This window comes from Mustela lutreola, chromosome 2 (genome assembly GCF_030435805.1).
Source record: "Mustela lutreola isolate mMusLut2 chromosome 2, mMusLut2.pri, whole genome shotgun sequence".
Classification (NCBI taxonomy): Eukaryota; Metazoa; Chordata; class Mammalia; order Carnivora; family Mustelidae; genus Mustela; species Mustela lutreola.
This window is the reverse complement of record NC_081291.1, coordinates 22,032,049-22,049,555: the sequence shown is the minus strand read 5'-3', so window position 1 is coordinate 22,049,555 and position 17,507 is coordinate 22,032,049. Positions and strand designations below refer to the sequence as shown.

Here is a 17,507-nt window from a genome sequence, read left to right as displayed (position 1 = left end):
GCAGATGAGCCCCTTGAGTGGGAAGTAGGGGATCGTCCTGGTGACCCATCGTCAGATCCCACCCCCACCCCCGCTGGCATTTGTGGCCGTTCCCAACCTAACCCAGCTTCTTCCAGGAGGCTGTAGCCGTGCTCTGCTGTCAAGCAAAACTGCCCGCAGCTTCCTACCCTGGGTGCCCTCCGCACAGTGTGCCCAGAGCCCCTCGGGCAGAGAGAACAGCAAAGCCAAAGGATCCGGGGCAGGAGGGGTTAGGTTTGCAGAACAGGAAGCAGTCTGTGTGTCTGGAACCCCAAAAGGGAGGGAACCACCTGGTGTGTGGTGTGGTGCTGGTGACATGAGAGAGACCCTAGGTAGGACTTTGGCCTTTGTTCTAAGATCAGTGGGTGGGGGGTGTTACTTAGAGGGTTTTAGGCAGAGACTGATGGTCAGTTCTGCTCTACAAAATCAATCTGTGGAAGAAGGGAGACCCAGGGAGGGGTGTTGCAGTTGTCCTGGTGGGAGAGGGTTGTCCTGACTGAGAGTCCTCAGAGCCCCACCTCTGGGACTCTCTGTCTGACCCCTGGTCCCCCCAGGACTTACTGTGGGGGTGGAGCAGGTGGTGACTATGAGTGGTGATTGAAGATCGAAGGGATTCCCAGCCTAGCTGCCAGCGAATGTGGGGCACCCATGCAAAGAGGAACCGGGTTACTGGGGGCTGTGTGCCCCCAGATTCTGGCCCAGAATCAGAATGCTGGGTTTATCTGCTGGATGGCTGGCTGGCTGGCTGGTTAGCTAGTGGGTAGGGGTTGGCTGGTGGATGCATGGAGGGGGCTGAGTAGCTAGTGGATGCGGGGTGGCTAATGGATGGTGGGGGGCTGGCCGGCTAGTGGATGGGTGAGGGGTGTGGATAGCTAGTGGATGGGGGCTAGCTGGTGGATGGTGGGGGTGGCTGGCTAGATAGTGGGAAGATGGAGGGATTAATGACATTCGTCATGAGCTGTTGGCTCTGTCTGCTCCAGAGCACTCTGCTTCCTCATCATAGAAAGATCTTTGGGCCTGGGGACCCTGATAGGAGCCACTGAGCCATGACCCCTGACTTCCTTATTACCCTCCTGCACTCTGGGAAGCACTCAACCCTTCTCGACTTCGCAGAGCCCCTTCGCACCGGAGTCAGTTCTTGGTTTTTTCCTTCCCAAACCATCAGACATTTGGCTCCCCAAAGCACCGTCCCAACCCACCCCATCTTTCACCGGCATCAGAGGAGCGGCCCAGAGAGTTACTTTTCTAGCCCCCAGCCCCTCCTTGGAGCCACCTCGGGGCCTAATGGTCTATTTCTGGAGTAGGGCTCACAGAGGCATGCAGAGGCTGGTGGCAGCGTCCCCTTGGGCTTTATTGTCACAGCCCTCCCTCAGGCCCTGCTCTGGGTCAGTTCCCAATGCCAGGGGAGCTGGGCCAGCCGTCTCAGTGGGAGCAGGCACGTCTGCTCAGAACAGCTCGGGGATGATGTAGTCGCTGTGGACACCATCGATCAGCCCTTCCCCGTTGTTGTGGACAAACCAGCAGGCGACCTTGGTGCCGACGCGGACATCCTTCCTGTAGTCTTTCTGGGAGCCCCTGGGAAAAAAGAAAGAGACGCTGTGATGCACTGTGGACCAGACGGCTGCCTGGCTCATGGACTTCAAGCAGGAAAAGGGTGTGAAGTTGCTCATTCTAAGAGTCTAGAACTCTTTGGACAAGAAGGAAATCAAATGATTTGCTCCTTCTAGGGAGCTGAGTTTGGCCTTTTCCTGGTTAGGAGGGGCCTAGAGGGGGGGTCAGGATCCTGGAGAGAAACAAGGGTAGGTGCGCCACAGGAGACAAGAGCCTGCCAGACCCACGGGTGTGGGCGGAGAGAGCTCTCCAGAGGAGTCCCGTCACCTGGTGACCGTCAGCCGATGGTTCTTCACCACCATGGTGGCATCTGGCTTTGTGGGGTCAGAGCCTGGGTGGATGTCAGACACTTCAAAGTCAAAGGGATGGAAGAATTGTCCTGGGAACAAAAAACATTCACACTGTCGGCCCCTGCATGCTGTGAGCCCCTGACAACACCAGAGGGAGCATGGCCCCGGCCTTCAGGGTTGACGCAAAGGCTGACAGGGTGTCGGGTGTTGGGTCTAGAGCAACTGGGACAATCTCTCCTGGGGCGTCTCCCCTCTGCCATGTGTCCTGAACAATCTGAAGCTCGAACATTCCATACCCAGCAGCCCATGCGTCTGTGCCGACATCCGGTGACTGTCTACCACATAGAAACCCAGAAAGTCCTGGTGGACGGGATGCTTCTTCCACACCTGGTGCAGGATGACCACAAAAGTAACCCCATCTCCGAAGGAGACCACCATGTTCTTCTTCCTGTTGATTGTCACAGACAGCCTAGGAGAGAAGAGGAGCTCAGCAGGTGGGACCGGTGGTGGCCATGACACCGGGCATCTGCGTCCAGGGCGTCTCGGGAAGGCCTTTTCCGCACCTAAGGGCACACAGACTCTGGACACTATCTCAGAAGTGCTGGAGAGCAGGTGCCTCATGTGTGTTGACTCTGCGCTCTACTAGGAAATGCTTCATTCTTTTTCCCCCATAAGTAGGAACAGGGCTGTCCAGGGAGTCTAGAGACCAGGGATTGAGCCTCAGCTCAGCCACTGGCTTCTTGTGTGACCTGGGGTAGGTTCCGCCCCTCTCAGAGCTTCCCCGGGAGTAACAGCCTTGTCCCGCCCACTAGGCTCTGGGTGATTTGAGGAGAGAGGCTGAGCAGTCTGAGAAGGTTCCAGTTAACGAGCTCAGCCAGAAAAGGAGAAACTGGGGATTAGTGTGTATTCAGTGTGTAGGTCCAACTAATGCTTACCTCCGCACAGCCCTTCCCTCAAGATCTGTCCTATGAACTGGCCAGCTACCATACCTGGTTGAGGCCACGCGGTCACCCTTCCCTGGGCAGGGGCTGAGCTCTGAGGCCACCGGTCTCACCTGTGACCCCTGCGGATCTTCTGGGATCCCTCAAAGGCTCCTCAGGCCCTCGACCTGAAGTGCTCCTCAGAGACCCAGTGGGAGGCCTTACCCATCCTGTGAGATTGTGACCGTGTCCAGCCAGCTGAAGGTGCTCTGTGCAGCTCCGTTCCATAGGGTGACCTTCTCTGGTGTCACCTCCATCCGGAAGTCCATGTGAGCACTGGCAATGCCCAGTTTGCCAAAGTAAGTCTTTCTGGTCTTGGGGTCAGAGTTGCCTCCCTTATCGCCAATGATCTGCCCGTTAACTGTGAGGCCTGCCGGAGGGACGGGGCAGTGAGGGACCAGCGAGACCTTCTGAGTCCTCCAGCCAGCCTTGCTGAGGGGGAACAGCATGGGGTCCCCAAAGTGAGACCAGGCCTTCAGAGCCAGCCCTCTCTGGTCTGGACACTCCTGGGTTACGCTGGTGGCCGAGGGCCCACGCTGCAGACTTGACACGTCTGGACCGGGAATGGAGTTCAGAGAAAAGCTATCTCCCAGACACGGACTGCCCCAGAGCACCCTCAACCCTGACCATCTCTCCAACACAGTGGGGTCCTTGGTGAGCCTGTGGCTCTGGACAGCCCCCTCACGGTATAAGCTACACAAAAAGAGGATGCCTTATGGGCAGAGTGAGGCACTGGCCGCAGCCGCAGCCTCAGCCCCCACCTGTGACAGGGTCCTGAATGAGGCGCAGCACCGTGCCCGGGTCTTCGTCGATGTTGAAGCAGATGGCGTCGTCCTTCTGCGGGACTTGGATGATGAAGTGGGGATCCCCGTCCACTGAAGGCACATCAGAGAAAGGACTGGCTCACCGTTCTAGGAGGAACCTCCCCTCCCATCTTGGCCCCAATGGGTAGACTCCTAACAGGTAGGAGTTGCTGGGCCCTGGGCCCCTGGTCTCACCCCAGGAGGAGCAGGGAGCACTCACCGTAGTAGTAAGGTGTCTGAGGAGGCTGGTAGCTGGCTGTGGACGCAGAGGGAGAGAGGCTGAGCTAAATAAGCAGGCCGGGGGGAGGCACCAGGACCCCCAACCAGAGTTTGGTTCAGCCCCTCCCCTTCCTGCTTCCCTAGGCTCTCAAACCACCCCCATCTCCTCAGGCCCCCAACCATCTGCCTGTTCCAGAGAGCTGACTCACAAAGACTCCAGAAGAGAATATGACACAGGGCCAGTCTCTGGGCAGTGCCCTCTGGGCGGGGTGGGGGGTTCGGGAGGGGCAGGGGCTGTGGCCACGGGCCTGTACTCACTCAGGTAAGCCATGGAGCGCGCCACTGAGGAAGGAGACCAGAGGGCAGTCGTGAGCGGGGTCGGAGGGTGCCCTCTCCCCCAGCCCCATGCCTCTGCCTGTCCTAGGGCCACAAGTCTCCAGTGGAGCCCCAACCCTGACAGCTGGAGGCTTGGGATGCGACTCCTAAGGTAGGCTTTAGAAATGGGAGCATGCCCAGGGAACGCCTTTCGAGGACCGGTGGAAATACGGCTGTAATTTCTAGGTTGAGGCAGAATGTGACGTGGCTAAAATGTAAGCCACGAGATCGTCTGCTTCTCTGTTATGAACAATGTTCACAGCAGAAGCCATCCCACACCCCTGAAGTCCCTCTCCCCAGAAGCCCACAGCTGTCTGTTGTCCTTGGTACTGAATCCCTCCCCGCCAATGCACACTCCTGTGTCCATGTCTGCCCCCAGTGACTGCGTCTGACAGCCCCGTGCTAATGGCAGAGCAGGCAGCCGGGCCAGAGGCTCTGCTCAGAGCTGGCAGGTGGGGGCTGGGGGGCCCTACCTGGTGGGGGAGGGGGACTTGCTGGGGTTGAGGATGCGATTTGATAACGAGAGAGTGCTGTGAATCCCGGTGAGGGGCCTGGGCTGAAGTCCCAGCTTGGCCACCTGCTGACTTAAGTCCTCTAACTAATAGTCTTAGGCTCTCCATGCCTCAGTTTCCTCGCTATAAAATGGGAACCACAAGAGGACTCCTTTAGAGGATCACTGTGGTATCAACGGAATGTCAGTGCCTGACGTGAGAATTGGCTCATTTCTGCAGGTCACGGAAAGCTCTCGTGCTGATTGTCCCTCACTAGTCGGGGAAAGCCACCTCCAAACTGCCCACGAGGACCTGCTGAGGCTCAGAGAGGGCAGAGCCCAGACCGCGGTGGCTCTTGGGTTGGCAACAGCACTGGGACCTGGGTGCAGGTGTCCTAAGGGTTCCTCCCTGGCCTTGGCGTTTGGAAAGGCCTCCTTGGTTCTCTCTTGTCCCCATGCTGGGATACCCGCCCAGCCGCTGGTAGAAGCTCACCTTCTGTGTCCACAGGCCCTGTGAGGGAGGAAGGGGAAAAATGTGTTAGGATCCACAGACTCCTGGTGTCAACCCCAGTGCTACCAACTTGCCGTCCACCCCACCCCAGGCTGTGGGCCTCCCAGCAGACAACTCCTCCCCACCCCCAAGGGCATATCGCCTGGAGCCAGGAGCTCCTGGAGCTCCTGGAGCCAGGAGCCTGGCCTGGACCAGATCTTTGCCCCCTGTGTCTCCCCTGGCCAAACCCCCATCCCCACACCCAGGTACAGGGCGCTTAGGAGTCCCCTCTTGGAATCTGGTTGAACAGGCCTGTCAAGCCTCCAGCACTCAAGGCTTTTTCCTCTCACAATCCCCAGGCACGTGCTCTGGGCCCAACTTTCAAGCTCTTCCTGTCTAACTGAGCACCTCCATGCTGCAGCCAAAGCCTCTCCTTGAAATCACCCTCGGCAAGGTGTCCCTTGACTCATATCCCTTTAGAGATGCAGAGGCCTCTCTGTTCAGCCCCCACACACTGTCCATGCTGATGGCTTTACTCCCTCCACAACACCCTCCCCAAACCTCAGCCAGGTTTCCTTCTATGCCCCCTGGACCTGCCCCTCTGGAGCAAGGCTGGGTCTCGCCAGCCTGGCTTGTTCCTCTTCTAGGCACCCAAGGCCCTGGGTCTGGAAGGCCTGCGAGTTGTGGCCTGTACTCTCCATGCCCACCTTCTCCGGGCTTGTCAGCGATGGAGGTCTGGTCTTCGTTGTCCTCAGGCTTGGTCACCACCATGGAGGTCAGTGGAGTCACAAAGTGGTACTTGAGGGACAGGTCCAGGGCCTGGGCAGTGAGGTTCTCCTTCTCCTCACCATGGGCATTCTTGCTGTGGGGAGGGACAGAAGTGTCAGCCGGAGAAGAGTTCCCTGCCTGCCCTCCTTTGCTCTGGCTCCCAGAACCAGGCCAACCAAGAGCCCCAGAGGCAGCCCGGGAGTGCCTTTTCCCAGGGTAGAACCCTCAAGTGCTCAGAGAAGACTGGTTCACCAGCTCCTTGGGACAGACGGACAGCCTGTGTCTGAGGCCAGGCCTCAGATTCTCCACTATAGGATAGAAGAGGCGTAACATGGCGTCACAACACTCGCTCATGACCGTGTCCCTGTGCTGAGCGCTCAGCCCGTCCCAGCCCCTGCTCCAGGGACTTTATAGGCCCATGACCCCCGGAAGGAAGGCTGACAGGCCCTCTCCGATGGGCCCAAGCTCCGCCTTCTGGGGGCTGAGGACAAGGTCCCAGCCTTCAGCTGTGTTCAGCCTCCCCATCCTTGTGGGCTCATGCTGGCTGTGGGCGACAGGGTGCTGAGGCCAGACGTCAGGCTGGGCTCTGCCCTGGGGAAACCATCCCGTGAGGCTGGGCTGAGAAGAGGGGAAGGCAGCTGGGACAGCACGTGGAGGGGCACATCCTGGGGAGTGGCTGCGGCTTCTTCCTCTTGGGCTCCCCCAGAGCACAGCCAGCACAGGGGCAAGCACAGGTAGGGCGTGGGGTAGTGTCGGGGGCACAGGGGTGGAGTCTGGCTATGGGAGGGGTCATTGGCATCACCGCTTCTCCAGCAGCTGCTCAATGGTGAGGTAGGCCCAGAGCCGCTCGATGTAGTTCCCAAAAATGTAGTCCTGCTCCTTCAGAGCCTTTTCCATTTCCTTCATGTCCACCTCCTTTGTGAAGGTCAGATCATTGGTGGCCTAAGGTGGGGGTGAGAGGAGGCCAGAGGCTTGAGGGCTAGAGGCCTGGCCTAGGTGGCCCCATTTTGAGGGCTACCACTGCTGGACCGTCAGCCGGGAGGCCAGAGCCCCATCGGTGCTGATCCCCCGTCCACAGCACACATTCTGGCCCTGGCCCAACTCACCCCATGGCCCTTAACGTCCGCCTTAAAGTTGTTCATGTCCTCGTCCAGCAGGCGCCCAGCCACCACAATCTCAGAGCCGTCGTAGAAGTGCTGGTAAGCATTCTGGGTGAGGTCCTGGATGGCGTTCTCAGGGTACTCTACCTCCACGCCTGTCAGCAGCGGGTTGGCCACCTCCTCGTAGAAACCCTGGAGTCCAGAAAGGGGACCTGGTCATCTCAGGTCAAGGGGTGGGCATGGAGAGGACAGGCTGGGCAGGTGCCCCCGGCTGCCTCCCCAGGTGTAGATCCTCCAGGCTGAGCCGGTTCCAGGTCCTGATCTCTACTTCCTTGTGACCCTGACTGTGCCCTTCAGTTTGTGGGAGACTTCCCTGACCCCCTCCAGCACACCCCCCCGCCCCCCTGCAACTAGGAAGATCCTGGGAAGAACAGAAAGTAAGCACAGAGTTCTTGGCACATAGAAGGTACTTGAGAAACTTTTGTTGAAAAGAAAGTAAGAAAGAGAAAGCAAAGGAGGAGAAGCTGACTAGAGAAGATGACATGGGCGTGAGCACAAGGGAGCACAAGGGTCAAGAGAGACAAGGCAGAGGCATGAGGGGTTGGTCTACTGCAGAGGTGTAGGGAAGGGGGGGGGCGGGAGGATAGGGTCGGTAGACTTAGCAAATGAAAATACAGGACGTGGGACGCCTGGGTGGCTCAGCTGGTTAAGCAGCTGCCTTCGGCTCAGGTCATGATCCCAGCGTCCTGGGATGGAGTCCCGCATCGGGCTCCTTGCTCCGCAGGGAGCCTGCTTCTCCCTCTGCCTCTTCCTTCCACTCTGTCTGCCTGTGCTCGCCCTCGCTCGCTCTCTCTCTGACAAATAAATAAATAAAATCTTTAAAAAAAAAAAAAAAACACACAGGACGTGCCGTTGAATTTGAATGTCAGGTAGACAGCAAATTCAGTTTAAGTGGAAGTATGTCTGTCAGGGGATGAGTTGCCTATCCCCAAAGTCCATATGTTAAGATCCTTTCCCGCAGGATCTCAAGATGTGACCTTTTTTGGGATTAGAGGATTAGGGAGGTTACAGAGGTAATGAGTTAAAATGAGACCGTTGAGGGGCACCTGGGTGGCTCAGTGGGTTGAGGCCTCTGCCTTCGGCTCAGGTCATGATCTCAGGGTCCTGGGATCAAGCCCCACATCAGGCTCTCTGCTCAGCAGGGAGCCTGCTTCCCTTCCTCTCTCTCTGCCTGCCTCTCTGCCTGCTTGTGATCTCTCTCTGTCAAATAAATAAATAAAATATTTTTTTAAAAAATAAAATAAAATGTAAAAAAATGCCTTTGGAGCAGGTCCTAGTCAATATATCTGGTGTCCTTCTGAACAGGGAGCAGTTCAGATCCAGAGACAGACACCCACGCAGGGCCGATGATGTGGAGGGACAGGGAGAAGGTGGCCATCCATGAGCCAAGGAGAGACACCTGGAGCAGACCCTGCTTTCACAGCCCCCAGAGGGGAGCAGCCTTGCTCATACCTGGATCTCAGACCTGTAGCCTCTAGAACAGCAACACAGTCCATTTCTGTGGTGGGAGCCCCCCAGTGGTACCCCCCAGTGGCACCTTGTTGTAGCAGCTGAGCTCACCAGGCCGCCCTGAGGGCATGCTTACACTACAGAATTGTTCAGTTTATAGGACATTCATATTCGACCCCTTATTTGGTCTGGCCATCCCACGGAGGAAGCAAGTCTATTCTGTGTAGCCCGAGGACAAAATCAACCACCACTGATGTCTAAGAGGTAGCTAGAGGTCCATGTGAGCCCAAGAGGAGACACTTTCTAACAAGTAAATATGTCACTCGGTGGGACAGCTGCCTGAATAGGTAATGAGCTCCCCGCCTCTGGAAGTGTGCAAGACAAGGCATACCTGCAACTGCAGGTTAGCATCAGAATCCTCATAAATGCGCCGGGCCAGCCCATGGTTCTCCAGAGCCATGCTCTCCAGGAAGTTGTAATTCAGATTGTTGCCAAAGCCCAGGTTATACAAGGGGAACTTGCCCCCAATGGCGTTGCGTACATTCTCTCGGATTTTTTCAGGTCTGCTTTCCCCTGCAGGAGAAAGGAGCGTTCTCACTCCAGCCACAGCCCAGCAGTAAGCTGGCCCAGCTCTGTCTGGAGGTATCAGACTTCTGCCCACGCAGAGCTGGTGGGGTCACAGCCACAAGCCCGTGTCGGGGCAGGGGGGTAGTCCTCAGCAGGGGAAGACAGGACACTGCCTTTAAAGGGCTCCCAGGCCACTGGGAGAGCCACCCGAGATCTCGCCGCATGCCGGCTCCGGAGCCGCCTGCCTCACCAACGTTGGCGTCCCCATCCGTCAGCATGATGACAATGGAGGTGCTCCTCTCTGGGACTCTGTGCTCCTCCCAGGCCTTGTTCAGCATGCTGATGGCCCTCAGCAGTGCATCGTTGATGTTGGTCACTGGCACACAGACATAGACAGCGCCGTGAGAGAGTGTCCTCGGGGGACCAGGGTGGAGGAGGTCGGGACAAGCAGGCCCTGCTCTTGGACCCCAGGGTGCTGTTGGCCAATGCATGGCGGTGCTCAGTAGGTATTGACTGAGTGACTCAGCGAGGGGTGGCTGAATGACTCACTCTTTTGATGGGGACAAAAGGACCAGCCTCAAGGGGCTGCCGGAAAGTAGGTGTGAAAGCAGTTTGGGAAACTGTCAGATGGACTCCCAGACCCGCTCCCTGGGAGGAGAGGGGCGCCGTAGTGACATCACTTGTCATTTTCCCGAAGACAGCCTAGGATGAAGGCTGTCCGCGGCGTCATCTTGCTGGGACTAGCAGGGTGCCAGCATCACGGATTAGAGAAAGGAAGAGGGGGCTCCCCAAGCCCACAGAGAAGATACCCCACTATCAAGCCTGAGGACCCCCCCCGCCCGGCACCCTCAAGCTAGGCTCTGCAGGGCTTAGCTCAGCGGAGTCTCCGCCCCAAGGCACGAAGGAGGAGGATGGTGAGGCCAAGGGGTGCGGCAGGATGCGTCGGCCCTTCCCTCCCATCTTACTTCCTTGTTCGCGAATATTCTTCACGAATGTCCTGGCCTGCTCGATGTTCTCGGGGGTGGCTTGAACTAAGTTGTCTTTCCAGGTGGTCACATCCCCACTGAACAGAATGAAGTTCAGGTAGTCCTCCTGCTTCACATCTTCCAGGATCTTGAGGAGGGCGTCCTTGGTCTGGGAAGGAGAGAGAGCAGCAGACAAGAGGCTGGGAGGGAGCGGCCGGCGGCCAGCCAGCTGTCTGTCTGTCCTCCCAGCCGGGCTGGCGCGGGGGCAAATACCTGCTCCATTTTCCGACCGTACATGGAGCCGCTGACGTCGATGACGAAGACCACGCTCTTGGGCACCACCGGCAGGCCTTGAGGTGCAAAGAAGTGCACGAAGTAGCCGTTGACTATCTGGGAAGGGGAGAGAGAGAGAGGAGGCCACGTGCCCTTGGAGACTCTTGCAAACAGAGTGCAGACATTTACCAGCTCCAGAAAACAACGGTCCTTGCACACATCCACCATGGGGTGCCGCACGAAGGCTCTGGACTGTCTGTCATCCCCAGGCCGTGCAGAAAACTTGGCCTTGGGCTGAGGACTGCTGATCTGGGCACGAGATGCCACTGTAGACCCTCCTGTGACAGCCCCCCCCCCCCCAAGCGGAGCTGCCAAGCAGCTACCTGCACGTTGGCCGGGGACTCCCTGTTCACGTCGTAGGTGATGATAAAATCCCCGTTGATCAGGGAGTCTGTGCAGGTTGGGCACGAACGCTGCTGGTCCATACTGGGCTTGAAGGACACGCGGCCCTGGGGGAGGCGACAGCGGGCCTTGCTCAGCTTGGCCAGGGCCTGTGGACCTTGTGCTTCCCTGAGGAGGGAGACAGAGACCCCACAGGAGGAGACCAAAGGTGGCGGCTGGGGAGGGGGGCGGCACCTGGGCAGTCCAGCTGCCATCCAGAATGCTTTGGCCTTCCTGAGCACCTCGGGGGGATATGGGGGGCCCAGGGTGAACTCACTGCCCTGCAGAAACCACCAGCCCTCCTAGCACATGCTCCTCAGGCATTGACCGGGAATCCCTGAATGACTAAGGTTTGCTATTCAGGTGACATTTATTTATCCACTGCCCATGATGAAAAAGGCCCCTGGAATGGCTGAGGTTCTTGGGAACCCGAGGCATCAGCACCAAGATTCCCTTTCATCTGTCACCCCTCAGCGCAGTCAGCAGATCTAAATGATAAATGACGCCCTCTGGCCTCAGTGTCCTTATCTATAACATAGACAGTAAATTGCACTGCCTACTTCCCGAGGTAAAATGAGTCTGGGCCTTATGAATGATTCCCCTGTCCCCCATCCTCAATGCAGCTGGGACCCCAGATCACAGCAGGACTAGCGCTGGCCTCCTGCACCCTCACCCCTGACCTGAGTGGCCAGAGAGAAGTGATGGCGGTGAGTATTCCCCTCTCCCCTTCTCAGCCAAGCCCTGGGCTTCACGCTTATCCCTTTAGTGTCAGGGTTCCTGCCCTGCCCTCCCCCCAGGCCTGAGAACACCACCTTTTTCCCTGAGAAGGACTTGGTGAGGGCGCTGCCCAGGAGGTCATTGGTGATGAACGAGGCCTCAGCATCCAGCGAGCTGATGCCCTGGGGCTCGTAGATGTCTGCCTCGATCTGGAACGTGCAAGAGTAGGAGGGGTCACTCAGAGACAGCACAGAGAGAGGCCAGCCTCCGTATTTGCCCAGGACAAGGCCAAGGGGATGGAGAGGGTCAGTGAGGGAGCAGGGACAGCCTCCCGATAACTCCTAATGGCTAAACCTCATGTCTCCCTCCAAGAAAAGGACCTCGAAGGCGTGTAGACAGCTCGGTGACCCCAAGTCTCTCGCATCACCTGCCATCTAGTGCCCTGCACTCCAGCACTAAGGCATCTCCTTTGGCTTTCAGCTCGGACGCTCCTCAGCCTTGGTGGGATTGGACCTCTGCGTTCTCGACCCTGCTCCGTGCTCTGGTCCAGCGCCCTTCCCTGCAGCCCACCCCCCACCCCGCACACCTGCACGTTCACCCTTGTCCTTTCAGCACGGTCTGCAGGGGGGTTGATTACCTCAAAGTGCTTGACCAGCTGCTTGGGCTGGACCTTAAGGAACATCTCATATTTGCCCTTGTGCCTCTTCAGCAGCTCCTCGTAGGTGAGCTCGAAGGTGACCTTGCTGCCCGCCGCCACGTTGACGGAGACTGTGAATTTCTCCAGCTTCCTCCCGGAGGCCCTGAATGGGGTGTAAAAACCACCCTGCAGACTGCACCAGCCCGCCTGCCTGGGCCCTCGGCTCAAGTCCAGCCCCATGGAGAGACCCTCCCCTCTCTGAGACTTGCTGGTCCCCAAGCAAGTAGGATAATGTCATAAGCATCACAGGCACATTTTGCTATGATCATGAAAGAGTAACAGTACCAAGAACCTGGGCCCCTGTCGTCTGCATCTCTGAGAGCCCCTGCAGCCCACACACTCTTTCCAAGGCCGGGGTGCGGGGGGACCCTCTTACTTGACCAAGCCGGCTGTCTTGCCCTGGGACACAGCCTTTTCATACTGCTTCTTGGCGACTTCCTTCTCCTTGACATTCCCGGGGTAGGTAACACCGTCGATGGTCCTATGAGGAAGGAGAATTGGGGGCTCAGGCTGAGCCAGACTCCCCACCCCCACCCCCCAGCCTGGAACCAGCGGCCATGGCGACACCCACAAGGTGAAGTTGGTGATGAAGGCTGTCTTGGGCAGCTCCACGTCAAAGGACACCTCCTTGGCCGTGTCTGCACGGTTGACAGCTCTGGTGGTGACGACATTGTGAGCAAATCGGGAGGTCACCTTGCAGCTGATCTTGGTGCTGTAGACCTCGATGCCATTGACGACCTGCAGGAGGGGACAGTGATCGGCCTCTGGGAAACCAGGCCTTCAGCCTGGCTGGTCCTTCCAGGCTCCCCCTGCAGAACCCAGAGCCCCTGTCTGGTAAGTGGCGCCTCCAGTTTCCCAGGCACTGTGACAGAAGCCCGGGCGGCCTCCTCCATCCTTGCATTCAATCGGCCACCTTGTTTCTGGAATGTTCTGTCCTTTCTAACACCTCTCTCCCCCTCGGAGACCAGGGGCTCCTTGGCCGGCAGGGGCCTTGTCTGATTCAGCCTTTGTCTCTTCTTGTTCCCTGGCCCCACAGGCTCCTTAACTCAGTCTGCCTTGGAGCTCAGCACCAAGAAGCCACTCAGGGAAGGGTTTTGCACCATGAGAAGGAACTTCAGGATGGTATTGCATGTGTTGGTGCCAAGAAGAGGAGGAGGGGGAGGGATAGAGCAAGGGGGAGGGGGAAGAGGAGTGGGGGGGGGGAGTCAAGTCTGACCCGGTCCCTGTCCATCTCCCACTTAAAGAGAGGAGGGAGAGGGGCAGGAGGAGGAAGGGGTCAGAGAGAGGGAGGGCACTTGCTCTACCTCCTTAATTCAATTCTGGATCTGTGTACATGCAGCTAGCTGTAGCCAGGGAGGTCTGATAAAAATCCAAGCCTGACCCTCTCTGTATCCTACTTAAACCCTCTTATGCTCCCCATCACCCTCAAGACAGTCATCCCCATGGCTTCGAGGTCCTCCAGGCAGGTCCCATCTCTCTGATCATCTGTGCTCCAGCCACCCCATGTCTCTGGCCCTGGAGCACCTGCACCAGCTCTTCCTGCCCACCTGCACTTGGAAAGAAATCACGTTCACATGCACCCCAGCCCTCCTCCTCTCCTTTGGTAATTGCTTGATTCTGTCCCCAGACGGGCACTAATTTCCCATGCCAAGGGGACTGTGTGGGGAGGGCCTTTGTGTCGCCACACCTTCTCTCCAGTGGGGCTGGTGGACTGGGGGAAGGTCTAGGGAGACTTCTGGCTCGAACAGGATGTGAAGATGCTTCATGAGGTTGTGTGTCCCCTCATGAGGCTGTGTGTCCCCTACACATAGGGCCTGGTACCATCAAGTGCTGGGTAAGTGTTTACAGGAGACAGGGCCGGCAGAAGAGTGGTCCTGGGCTGTTTCCAGGAGGTCCGTGAGCATGCTTTTGTGGCACTGTTTCCCAGGGGTCTTGAGTCGCATGGGGTCTGCCAGGGCAGGGGGCTGGGAGCTGTCTGCCGACTGGGAGGGACCTTTAATTATGGCCCACCCCTTCTGCTATTGGGCCACCAGCTCCATTCTGCTCCGCCACACCCCACCCCATGCCCAGTGAAAGTTCTCACCCCTTCCGGGAGGCTCCGTTTCTGCAACAAGAAAGACAAACACAGCAATTAGGCCAAGGCCAAGGCCACTGTGGCCTGGGAGCAGTCTCTGTGTTGAGGCCAGGGTTCAGCAGTCATCTCCCACACACATACCTCTTGAGGGGCCTCTGGACGTAGGACCCTCCCAGAGCCACTTCAGAGAAGGAAGGGCTCTGAGTAGATGGGGAAACCGAGGCCCAGGTAGGGCAGGTCTCCAGGTTCTCCAGGGGGAACAGGGCTGGGAGAACCAAACCAGCTATCTCCCCACCCCACATACTCTGACTCACTCTGCCTTTCCCTGGACCTCGAGTTCCTGAGGCCTCCCCTCCGAGGACACCCCCCCCCCCCCGACTGCACCTCCGTGAGGCTCAGCTCAGCCCTTCCTGGAGTCCTCCGCGCTTCTCTCAGGTGTGGACCTGCACAGCCCCTCAGTGAGGTGAGCCCTTTCTGCTGCTTGCCCATGTGATAGGTGGGGAAACGGAGGCCGACAGCGATTTAAGAGCCCAATACCCAGCCTTGTCCCCAACGGCTCACTGCCTCGCCTCCTGCCTCCTCCTCTCCCCACATAGAGGACGGTCCATCCTGTTGCTTCTGCCCATGTGACAGGCTCAGATGGCAAAGATGGGACAGACTTACCCCCAGGGGTCGGGAGGGGATTCTTGGGAAGCCAGAGGCCACCAGGCCAGAAAGCAGGGCCAAGATGAGGCAGGGCCTCCACGCCGATGCCATCGCTGAGCGCGCAGGCCTGGTCTGCGCTCCTTATATGGTGAGCCTGGTGTTTTCCGAGTGGGGTCAGTGACCTGCAGTGTCAAGCGGGAAGAGCGGGAGGTGGGGGGCTCCCCGGGGAACTGGGGCGTGGGTGGAGTAACAGGCCTTGGATCCGCCTATGCCAAGGGGGCCCACAGGGATTGTCAACAGTCAACAGCGTTGGGACACGGAGGCTGGGGTGGGGGGAAGCGGACCGCTGCGCTGCGCGTTGGGTCATGGGCCTGGGGCTCCCTGGGTGTGGGCTCACAGGGCGTGGAGTCACACTGAAAGCCAATGGCGTCTCAGCACTGTTGCCTGTTACCTGCACTGCTGACATGGCCTCAGGGCTGGCCTTCTGGAAAGAAGCCCTCAGCCTTCTCCAGGCGGCCAGGGCGCAAAGCCAGGTGCATAGCCCCGAGGCTCCCTCCGACCTCCGTGGCCACACCCCTTGTTCATTACACGTCCCGTGTTCTTATGCTGGAGGGACAGGACGAAGCCCACGTCCTGGGCTCCAGCCCTCCCTGTGATCTGGCTCCAGCCTGCTTTTCCGAACGCATTCTTCCCCCACTGGTGCGCCTGCCCCTTCTCGGCACCTCACACCTCCCTTCCTGCCAGCTCTATGTCCTGCCTCCAGAAGCCTTCATGCTTTCCAGCTGAAAGGTCATCTAGCTGACCCTAGATGGCCCTGCTTCAGGCTCCCGGTCCCCAAGGACCTGCTCCATCACTACCTTTCATGGAGGCTTGCATGTTTGGATCTGATCGTCCCCCTGGACTCCGAGCTCCCGGAGGGCCGGGCCATGTCACACATTCATCCCTGTGTTCCAAGGGCCTGGCCAGGGACTCAGTGGCCCTCGCCTCCTGGAGAGTCCTTCCCCGAAGAGTCTCCAGGGAGGCTGGAGCTCTGGCTTCCGGGACAATGGTAGCTTCAGAGGCAGAGCCCCAGGCCTCTCCTGGGCTACCCCAGGGCCCTGCCTGCCCCCAGACCTTCCAGAGTGGTGGCCATGGGCTGGACACACACAGGCTCTTTTGAGAAAAGTGGCCCAGGGACCCTCCCACGGGGCGGCTGCTGAATGGTGTTGAGGAGGCTGCCTGAGCTACGTGATGGTGTCCTGTGGGCTTGGCCAAAAGCTCCGCACCCAACTATGACTTGTACAGAGAGAGCTGACTGCTGGGAGCAGAGAGAGAGCGAGAAGGCGGAAAGACGACTCCATGAGGGAGCAGAAGCCATGAGGAAGAAGGGGACCCGTGGTTGGCAGTGACATGACAGAGAGTTGCTGACTCGACAGGAGGATGTGGGACCAAATGAAGCAACACAGAGGGGCCACCGCCCATGTGGACCAGCTGGGGTGCCCGTGTTCCCCGGGCCTCCAGAATCCTTACACGGCCCCATGGCCAGCTGGAGCCCCGCTCAGGGCCTGACGGGGACCCGCGCCCCACTGCTGACCCCCGGGAGCAGAGAGAAGTCCCCTCTCAGAGCTGCGCCACCCAGCCCTGCAGCCCGGCCACCAGGTTCCTGGCTCCCACGACAGCTTGTTCATGTGGCCCTTTTGAGTACCCATGGTCACCGACCACGGGGTGACGGGGGACTGTGGCAGAACAGTTGTCCGACCAGCATTGTCCAATGGTTGCTTGGGGCCCTGTGGTCAACTACAGAGCTTCCCCAGCCCTTGGAGGACTTCCGAGGCAGCTCAGTAGGCACTGGAGGGGACAGTTGGGCACTTGGAGAGACCCAGAGTCACACGCAGAGTTGAGAATTAGATGGAGTCCAAGAGCTCTTCGGGCTTACTGCTTTTCCACTCTTCAGGAAGGCTTTCTTCGGGCCGGTGACCAGCCGTCTGGCTGCTTCTCCCTTGAGAAGCCCTGGAGGCTCTCGAAGGCACTTGGTCTCTGAAACACCGTTGGCCACCCCCCGCCTGCCCCCAAGGGCTCTGTGTTCCCTGGACCTGGGGCAGCTCTGGAGCTCAGCATTTGTGTGATTGATGTGGGGCCTCATGGACCTCCATCGCCGTGGGAACTGGATGGAAAGCCAGCAGAGAAAAAGTAGATACCTTCGGAAAGGAGAGACCCACCAACCTCCACCCCAGGGCCAGCGGCTCCCCTAGGTACAGAGACAGCTTCATCTCCCTGCATCCTGTGTCACTGCACTTTAACAGCGCCCCCAGGGGGAGCCCAGGGAAGGAGCCCCACAGGGATCATTCCAGGCCTCAGCATGAGGAGCTGGTGGGGCCACGGTTGCTATCTCCCTGATATCAGCGCCTCTAGGGGGTGGTCGTCTCTGCATTTGGGAAATATCCCGGCTCCCCCAGCTGGAATTGCAAACCCACAGCTGGAAATGGGGCTCGGGGG

General features: G+C 58.6%; 1 protein-coding gene across 1 annotated transcript; it reads right to left on the bottom strand.

The window, feature by feature from the left end:
- Positions 1 to 1,348: 1,348 nt before the first annotated feature.
- On the bottom strand, positions 1,349 to 15,172 carry ITIH3 (inter-alpha-trypsin inhibitor heavy chain 3). The gene is made up of 22 exons (XM_059161144.1): positions 15,051 to 15,172; positions 14,397 to 14,417; positions 12,885 to 13,051; positions 12,690 to 12,794; positions 12,254 to 12,416; positions 11,712 to 11,825; positions 10,842 to 10,967; positions 10,459 to 10,575; positions 10,186 to 10,354; positions 9,471 to 9,596; positions 9,045 to 9,226; positions 7,151 to 7,336; positions 6,847 to 6,986; positions 5,984 to 6,138; positions 5,280 to 5,297; positions 4,240 to 4,263; positions 3,923 to 3,958; positions 3,661 to 3,774; positions 3,065 to 3,269; positions 2,216 to 2,388; positions 1,897 to 2,008; positions 1,349 to 1,593 (listed from the first exon to the last, which is right to left on the bottom strand). The coding sequence occupies exons 1-22, from the start codon at positions 15,141 to 15,143 to the stop codon at positions 1,464 to 1,466; spliced, it is 2,676 nt and encodes an 891-aa protein (XP_059017127.1). The 5' UTR covers positions 15,144 to 15,172; the 3' UTR covers positions 1,349 to 1,463.
- Positions 15,173 to 17,507: the final 2,335 nt, after the last annotated feature.